This window comes from Oncorhynchus keta, chromosome 24 (genome assembly GCF_023373465.1).
Source record: "Oncorhynchus keta strain PuntledgeMale-10-30-2019 chromosome 24, Oket_V2, whole genome shotgun sequence".
NCBI classification, from domain to species: domain Eukaryota; kingdom Metazoa; phylum Chordata; class Actinopteri; order Salmoniformes; family Salmonidae; genus Oncorhynchus; species Oncorhynchus keta.
This window is the reverse complement of record NC_068444.1, coordinates 3,703,428-3,712,770: the sequence shown is the minus strand read 5'-3', so window position 1 is coordinate 3,712,770 and position 9,343 is coordinate 3,703,428. Positions and strand designations below refer to the sequence as shown.

The following is a 9,343-nucleotide window of genomic DNA, read 5'->3' as shown; positions in this document are numbered from 1 at the left end:
GCATGGTCAGACAGACAGACTAGATTCTCCCTGACCTCCAGCATGGTCAGACAGACAGACTAGATTCTCCCTTATGGTCAGACAGACAGACTAGATTCTTCCTTACCTCCAGCATGGTCAGTCAGACAGACTAGATTCTTCCTTATGGTCAGACAGACAGACTAGATTCTCCCTTACCTCCAGCATGGTCAGACAGACAGACTAGATTCTCCCTTACCTCCAGCATGGTCAGACAGACAGACTAGATTCTTCCTTATGGTCAGACAGACAGACTAGATTCTCCCTTACCTCCAGCATGGTCAGACAGACAGACTAGATTCTCCCTTACCTCCAGCATGGTCAGACAGACAGACTAGATTCTCCCTTACCTCCAGCATGGTCAGACAGACAGACTAGATTCTTCCTTATGGTCAGACAGACAGACTAGATTCTCCCTTATGGTCAGTCAGACAGACTAGATTCTTCCTTATGGTCAGACAGACAGACTAGATTCTTCCTTACCTCCAGCATGGTCAGACAGACAGACTAGATTCTCCCTTACCTCCAGCATGGTCAGACAGACAGACTAGATTCTCCCTTACCTCCAGCATGGTCAGACAGACAGACTAGATTCTTCCTTATGGTCAGACAGACAGACTAGATTCTCCCTTACCTCCAGCATGGTCAGACAGACAGACTAGATTCTCCCTTACCTCCAGCATGGTCAGACAGACAGACTAGATTCTTCCTTATGGTCAGACAGACAGACTAGATTCTCCCTTATGGTCAGACAGACAGACTAGATTCTCCCTAACATAATTGCAAAATGGTTTTCTAATGATCAATTAGCCTTTTAAAATGATAAACTTGGATTACCTAACACAATGTGCCATTGGAACACAGGAGTGATAATTGCTGATAATGGACCCTGTAAGCCTATGTAGATATTCCATTAAAAATCACCCGTTTCCAGCTACAACAGTCATTTACAACATTAACAATGTCTACACTGTATTCAAAAATCAAATCCAGAGTCGGCTTTCTATTCCGCAACAAAGCCTCCTTCACTCACGCTGCCAAGCTTACCCTAGTAAAACTGACTATCCTACCGATCCTCGACTTCGGCGATGTCATCTACAAAATGGCTTCCAACACTCTACTCAGCAAACTGGATGCAGTCTATCACAGTGCCATCCGTTTTGTCACTAAAGCACCTTATACCACCCACCACTGCGACTTGTATGCTCTAGTCGGCTGGCCCTCACTACATATTCAGACGCCAGACCCACTGGCTCCAGGTCATCTACAAGTCCATGCTAGGTAAAGCTCCGCCTTATCTCAGTTCACTGGTCACGATGGCAACACCCATCCGTAGCACGCGCTCCAGCAGGTGTATCTCACTGATCATCCCTAAAGCCTACACCTCATTTGGCCGCCTTTCGTTCCAGTACTCTGCTGCCTGTGACTGGAACGAATTGCAAAAATCGCTGAAGTTGGAGATTTTTATCTCCCTCACCAACTTCAAACATCAGCTATCCGAGCAGCTAACCGATCGCTGCAGCTGTACATAGTCTATAGGTAAATAGCTCACCCTTTTTCACCTACCTCATTCCCATACTGTTTTTATACTGTTTTTATTTATTTACTTTTCTGCTCTTTTGCACACCAATATCTCTACCTGTACATGCCCATCTGATCATTTATCACTCCAGTGTTAATCTGCAAAAATTGTATTATTCGCCTACCTCCTCATGCCTTTTGCACACATTGTATATAGACTGCCCATTTTTTTCTACTGTGTTATTGACTTGCTAATTGTTTACTCCCATGTGTAACTCTGTGTTGTCTGTTCACACTGCTATGCTTTATCTTGGCCAGGTCGCAGTTGCAAATGAGAACTTGTTCTCAACTAGCCTACCTGGTTAAATAAAGGTGAAATAAAAAAATAAAAATTTCTGATCAATTTGATGATATTTTAAAATGGACAAAGAAAAAGTAGACCTCCTGTACAACTCTCAGACCTCCTGTGGGTGTGACAGACCGGGCATGCTAGCTAGCCTGTTGGTGTGTTACAGACCGGGCATGCTAGCTAGCCTGTTGGTGTGTTACAGACCGGGCATGCTAGCTAGCCTGTTGGTGTGTTACAGACCGGGCATGCTAGCTATCCTGTTGGTGTGTTACAGACCGGGCATGCTAGCTATCCTGTTGGTGTGTGACAGACCGGGCATGCTAGCTAGCCTGTTGGTGTGTGTGTGTGTGTGTGTGACAGACCGGGCATGCTAGCTATCCTGTTGGTGTGTTACAGACCGGGCATGCTAGCTATCCTGTTGGTGTGTGACAGACCGGGCATGCTAGCTATCCTGTTGGTGTGTGACAGACTGGGCATGCTAGCTAGCCTGTTGGTGTGTGACAGACCGGGCATGCTAGCTAGCCTGTTGGTGTGTGACAGACCGGGCATGCTAGCTCGCCTGTTGGTGTGTTACAGACCGGGCATGCTAGCTAGCCTGTTGGTGTGTTACAGACCGGGCATGCTAGCTAGCCTGTTGGTGTGTTACAGACCGGGCATGCTAGCTAGCCTGTTGGTGTGTGACAGACCGGGCATGCTAGCTAGCCTGTTGGTGTGTTACAGACCGGGCATGCTAGCTAGCCTGTTACTGTGTGTGTGTGTGTGACAGACCGGGCATGCTAGCTATCCTGTTGGTGTGTTACAGACCGGGCATGCTAGCTAGCCTGTTAGTGTGTGTGTGTGTGACAGACCGGGCATGCTAGCTATCCTGTTGGTGTGTTACAGACCGGGCATGCTAGCTATCCTGTTGGTGTGTGACAGACCGGGCATGCTAGCTAGCCTGTTGGTGTGTGACAGACCGGGCATGCTAGCTAGCCTGTTAGTGTGTGTGTGTGTGTGTGACAGACCGGGCATGCTAGCTATCCTGTTGGTATGTTACAGACCGGGCATGCTAGCTAGCCTGTTAGTCAGTGTGTGTGTGTGTGACAGACCGGGCATGCTAGCTAGCCTGTTAGTGTGTGTGTGTGTGTGTGACAGACCGGGCATGCTAGCTATCCTGTTGGTGTGTGACAGACCGGGCATGCTAGCTAGCCTGTTGGTGTGTGACAGACCGGGCATGCTAGCTAGCCTGTTAGTGTGTTACAGACCGGGCATGCTAGCTATCCTGTTGGTGTGTTACAGACCGGCATGCTAGCTATCCTGTTGGTGTGTGACAGACCGGGCATGCTAGCCTAGCCTGTTGGTGTGTTACAGACCGGGCATGCTAGCTAGCCTGTTGGTGTGTTACAGACCGGGCATGCTAGCTATCCTGTTGGTGTGTTACAGACCGGGCATGCTAGCTAGCCTGTTACTGTGTGTGTGTGTGTGACAGACCGGGCATGCTAGCTATCCTGTTGGTGTGTTACAGACCGGGCATGCTAGCTAGCCTGTTAGTGTGTGTGTGTGACAGACCGGGCATGCTAGCTATCCTGTTGGTGTGTTACAGACCGGGCATGCTAGCTATCCTGTTGGTGTGTGACAGACCGGGCATGCTAGCTAGCCTGTTGGTGTGTGACAGACCGGGCATGCTAGCTAGCCTGTTAGTGTGTGTGTGTGTGTGTGACAGACCGGGCATGCTAGCTATCCTGTTGGTGTGTTACAGACCGGGCATGCTAGCTAGCCTGTTAGTGTGTGTGTGTGTGACAGACCGGGCATGCTAGCTAGCCTGTTAGTGTGTGTGTGTGTGTGTGACAGACCGGGCATGCTAGCTATCCTGTTGGTGTGTGACAGACCGGGCATGCTAGCTAGCCTGTTGGTGTGTGACAGACCGGGCATGCTAGCTAGCCTGTTAGTGTGTTACAGACCGGGCATGCTAGCTATCCTGTTGGTGTGTTACAGACCGGGCATGCTAGCTATCCTGTTGGTGTGTGACAGACCGGGCATGCTAGCTAGCCTGTTGGTGTGTTACAGACCGGGCATGCTAGCTAGCCTGTTGGTGTGTTACAGACCGGGCATGCTAGCTATCCTGTTGGTGTGTTACAGACCGGGCATGCTAGCTATCCTGTTGGTGTGTGACAGACCGGGCATGCTAGCTAGCCTGTTGTGTGTGTGTGTGTGTGTGTGTGTGACAGACCGGGCATGCTAGCTATCCTGTTGGTGTGTTACAGACCGGGCATGCTAGCTATCCTGTTGGTGTGTGACAGACCGGGCATGCTAGCTATCCTGTTGGTGTGTGACAGACCGGGCATGCTAGCTAGCCTGTTGGTGTCTGACAGACCGGGCATGCTAGCTAGCCTGTTGGTGTGTGACAGACCGGGCATGCTAGCTCGCCTGTTGGTGTGTTACAGACCGGGCATGCTAGCTAGCCTGTTGGTGTGTTACAGACCGGGCATGCTAGCTAGCCTGTTGGTGTGTTACAGACCGGGCATGCTAGCTATCCTGTTGGTGTGTGACAGACCGGGCATGCTAGCTAGCCTGTTGGTGTGTGACAGACCGGGCATGCTAGCTAGCCTGTTGGTGTGTTACAGACCGGGCATGCTAGCTAGCCTGTTGGTGTGTTACAGACCGGGCATGCTAGCTATCCTGTTGGTGTGTGACAGACCGGGCATGCTAGCTAGCCTGTTGGTGTGTGACAGACCGGGCATGCTAGCTAGCCTGTTACTGTGTGTGTGTGTGACAGACCGGGCATGCTAGCTATCCTGTTGGTGTGTTACAGACCGGGCATGCTAGCTAGCCTGTTGGTGTGTGACAGACCGGGCATGCTAGCTAGCCTGTTGGTGTGTGACAGACCGGGCATGCTAGCTCGCCTGTTGGTGTGTTACAGACCGGGCATGCTAGCTAGCCTGTTGGTGTGTTACAGACCGGGCATGCTAGCTAGCCTGTTGGTGTGTTACAGACCGGGCATGCTAGCTATCCTGTTGGTGTGTGACAGACCGGGCATGCTAGCTAGCCTGTTGGTGTGTGACAGACCGGGCATGCTAGCTAGCCTGTTAGTGTGTGTGTGTGTGACAGACCGGGCATGCTAGCTATCCTGTTGGTGTGTGACAGACCGGGCATGCTAGCTCGCCTGTTGGTGTGTTACAGACCGGGCATGCTAGCTAGCCTGTTGGTGTGTTACAGACCGGGCATGCTAGCTAGCCTGTTGGTGTGTTACAGACCGGGCATGCTAGCTATCCTGTTGGTGTGTGACAGACCGGGCATGCTAGCTAGCCTGTTGGTGTGTGACAGACCGGGCATGCTAGCTAGCCTGTTACTGTGTGTGTGTGTGACAGACCGGGCATGCTAGCTATCCTGTTGGTGTGTTACAGACCGGGCATGCTAGCTAGCCTGTTAGTGTGTGTGTGTGTGACAGACCGGGCATGCTAGCTATCCTGTTGGCCAGTGTTACAGACCGGGCATGCTAGCTATCCTGTTGGTGTGTGACAGACCCGGGCATGCTAGCTAGCCTGTTGGTGTGTGACAGACCGGGCATGCTAGCTAGCCTGTTAGTGTGTGTGTGTGTGTGTGTGTGACAGACCGGGCATGCTAGCTATCCTGTTGGTGTGTTACAGACCGGGCATGCTAGCTAGCCTGTTAGTGTGTGTGTGTGTGTGACAGACCGGGCATGCTAGCTAGCCTGTTAGTGTGTGTGTGTGTGTGTGACAGACCGGGCATGCTAGCTATCCTGTTGGTGTGTGACAGACCGGGCATGCTAGCTAGCCTGTTGGTGTGTGACAGACCGGGCATGCTAGCTAGCCTGTTAGTGTGTTACAGACCGGGCATGCTAGCTATCCTGTTGGTGTGTTACAGACCGGGCATGCTAGCTATCCTGTTGGTGTGTGACAGACCGGGCATGCTAGCTAGCCTGTTAGTGTGTGTGTGTGTGTGTGTGTGTGACAGACCGGGCATGCTAGCTATCCTGTTGGTGTGTTACAGACCGGGCATGCTAGCTATCCTGTTGGTGTGTTACAGACCGGGCATGCTAGCTAGCCTGTTGGTGTGTGACAGACCGGGCATGCTAGCTAGCCTGTTGGTGTGTGACAGACCGGGCATGCTAGCTATCCTGTTGGTGTGTTACAGACCGGGCATGCTAGCTAGCCTGTTGGTGTGTTACAGACCGGGCATGCTAGCTAGCCTGTTGGTGTGTTACAGACCGGGCATGCTAGCTAGCCTGTTGGTGTGTTACAGACCGGGCATGCTAGCTATCCTGTTGGTGTGTTACAGACCGGGCATGCTAGCTATCCTGTTGGTGTGTTACAGACCGGGCATGCTAGCTAGCCTGTTAGTGTGTGTGTGTGACAGACCGGGCATGCTAGCTATCCTGTTGGTGTGTTACAGACCGGGCATGCTAGCTATCCTGTTGGTGTGTGACAGACCGGGCATGCTAGCTAGCCTGTTAGTGTGTGTGTGTGTGTGTGACAGACCGGGCATGCTAGCTATCCTGTTGGTGTGTTACAGACCGGGCATGCTAGCTATCCTGTTGGTGTGTTACAGACCGGTTAGAGCCGGGTAGCCAGCCTAGTGGTTAGAGCCGGGTAGCCAGCCTAGTGGTTAGAGCCGGGTAGCCAGCCTAGCTAGTGGTTAGAGCCGGGTAGCCAGCCTAGTGGTTAGAGCCGGGTAGCCAAGCCTAGTGGTTAGAGCCGGGTAGCCAGCCTAGTGGTTAGAGCCGGGTAGCCAGCCTAGTGGTTAGAGCCGGATAGCCAAGCCTAGTGGTTAGAGCCGGGTAGCCAGCCTAGTGGTTAGAGCCGGGTAGCCAGCCTAGTGGTTAGAGCCGGGTAGCCAGCCTAGTGGTTAGAGCCGGATAGCCAAGCCTAGTGGTTAGAGCCGGGTAGCCAGCCTAGTGGTTAGAGCCGGGTAGCCAGCCTAGTGGTTAGAGCCGGGTAGCCAGCCTAGTGGTTAGAGCCGGGTAGCCAGCCTAGTGGTTAGAGCCAGGTAGCCAGCCTAATGGTTAGAGCAGGTAGCCTAGTGGTTAGAACCAGGTAGCCTAGTGGTTAGAGCGTTGGACTAGTAACCGGAAGGTTGCAAAATCGAATCCCCAAGCTGACAAGGTACAAATCTGTCGTTCTGCCCCTGAACATGGAAGTCAACCCACTGTTCCTATACCAGTCAACCCACTGTTCCTATACCAGTCAACCCACTGTTCCTATGCCAGTCAACCCACTGTTCCTAGGCCAGTCAACCCACTGTTCCTAGGCCAGTCAACCCACTGTTCCTAGACCAGTTAACCCACTGTTCCTAGACCAGTTAACCCACTGTTCCTAGACCAGTTAACCCACTGTTCCTAGGCCAGTCAACCCACTGTTCCTAGGCCAGTCAACCCACTGTTCCTAGACCAGTTAACCCACTGTTCCTAGGCCAGTCAACCCACTGTTCCTAGGCCAGTCAACCCACTGTTCCTAGGCCAGTTAACCCACTGTTCCTAGGCCAGTCAACCCACTGTTCCTAGGCCAGTTAACCCACTGTTCCTAGGCCAGTCAACCCACTGTTCCTAGACCAGTCAACCCACTGTTCCTAGACCAGTCAACCCACTGTTCCTAGGCCAGTCAACCCACTGTTCCTAGACCAGTCAACCCACTGTTCCTAGACCAGTCAACCCACTGTTCCTAGACCAGTTAACCCACTGTTCCTAGGCCAGTCAACCCACTGTTCCTAGGCCAGTCAACCCACTGTTCCTAGACCAGTTAACCCACTGTTCCTAGGCCGTCATTGTAAATAAGAAATTGTTAACGGATTTGCCTAGTTAAATAAAGGTAAAATAAATATGGTCTAGCTATCCCTAGATCTCCCTGGACCAATGGTTATGACTTAAGCAGGAAGGGGATGATGGTATGGGTCCGTAAGATGTAGACAGAAGAGAAGGTTATTTGTCAGGGTCCATACCCCCGGCTGTGTAACCTTTCCCTCCAGGCGCCTTCAAACTTGTTAAGAGCCCAATTCTGGTTCTCATCTTCTGAGAGGGTGTCCGGGGTAAGGTTACAGATCTCCAGACGAGAGTACTGACTGAGGAAGTCTGAGAACGACATCCTGGAACACAAAGATGTAGGGCACACACCATTAAAACACTACCATTATAACAATAAAACATTACCATTATAACATTACCGTAACATTAAAACACTACCATTATAACAATTTACCATTATAATTATAACATTACCATTATAACATTAAAACATTACCATTAAAACATTACCATTATAACATTAAAACATTGCCATTAGAACATTACCATTAAAACATTACCATTAAAACATTACCATTAAAACATTACCATTAAAACATTACCATTAAAACATTGCCATTAAAACATTGCCATTAGGACATTACCATTATAACATTAAAACATTGCCATTAGGACATTACCATTATAACATTAAAACATTACCATTATAACATTAAAACATTGCCATTAGAACATTACCATTAAAACATTACCATTAAAACATTACCATTAAAACATTACCATTAAAACATTACCATTAAAACATTGCCATTAAAACATTGCCATTAGGACATTACCATTATAACATTAAAACATTGCCATTAGGACATTACCATTATAACATTAAAACATTACCATTATAACATTACCATTATAACGTTACCATTATAACATTACCATTATAACATTAAAACATTACCATTAAAACATTACCATTGTACCATTAAAACATTACCATTAAAACATTACAACATGACTAAAATAGGTCTGCTTATGATAGTTCATGAAAAGGTATATTGGGAGTACACGTCGGTCCATTATACCAGAACTCTCCATTTTCAGATTTGTTGATCAGTCCGGTCTTCATCACTGACATGGTGCCACTCTGAGGAGCTGGGAGAAAACACAAACACATGTCAATAGAAAAGAGGGCCCTCATCATTTAATACCTTTAAAAAGTGAAACTGACAGCATGTTAGTGTAACGGATGTGAAACGGCTAGCTTAGTTAGCGGTGTGCGCTAAATAGCGTTTCAATCAGTTAGGACCGTCACTCGCTCTGAGACCTTGAAGTAGTAGTTCCCTTGCTCTGCAAGGGCCGCGGCTTTTGTGGAGCGATGGGTAACGATGCTTCGTGGGTGACTGTTGTCGTTTACAGGCAGAAGGGCCCTGGTTCACTATGAACTGGCCCGGGTATGGGCGTAGGGGACGGTTTAAAAGTATACTGTTACATTAGCACCATTAAATCTCCTCAACACCTGTGCAGGAAGAGTGAACACCTGAAAATGAACACGTCTAAGTGTTTATAAATTCGTTGAATGTTTGTGAAAGACGTAGAGGAAGGTATTTGTGAAAATTCTATATCAAAATAGTGGGAAAGCGTTTGGACAATTAATAATATTTATTATTATATTATAATAACAATATATATTATTATATTATAATAATAGACACAGCAGT

At 49.1% G+C, this 9,343-nt stretch overlaps 1 protein-coding gene across 1 annotated transcript; it reads right to left on the bottom strand.

Annotated features, from left to right (window-relative positions):
• Positions 1 to 7,809: 7,809 nt before the first annotated feature.
• Positions 7,810 to 8,814, bottom strand: LOC127911259 (calpain-2 catalytic subunit-like). The gene is made up of 2 exons (XM_052477424.1): positions 8,708 to 8,814; positions 7,810 to 7,966 (listed from the first exon to the last, which is right to left on the bottom strand). The coding sequence occupies exons 1-2, from the start codon at positions 8,797 to 8,799 to the stop codon at positions 7,810 to 7,812; spliced, it is 249 nt and encodes an 82-aa protein (XP_052333384.1). The 5' UTR covers positions 8,800 to 8,814.
• Between the last annotated feature and the right edge of the window lie 529 nt (positions 8,815 to 9,343).

What these genes read in the sequence shown, in the direction of transcription:
- LOC127911259 (XM_052477424.1), bottom strand. Translation starts at nt 8,799, where the DNA reads ATGTGTTTGTGTTTTCTCCCAGCTCCTCAGAGTGGCACCATGTCAGTG. An exon ending in TCTGAAAATGGAGAGTTCTG is followed by an intron (nt 7,967 to 8,707) that starts GTATAATGGACC and finishes TTTGTGTTCCAG; the next exon opens with GATGTCGTTCTCAGACTTCC.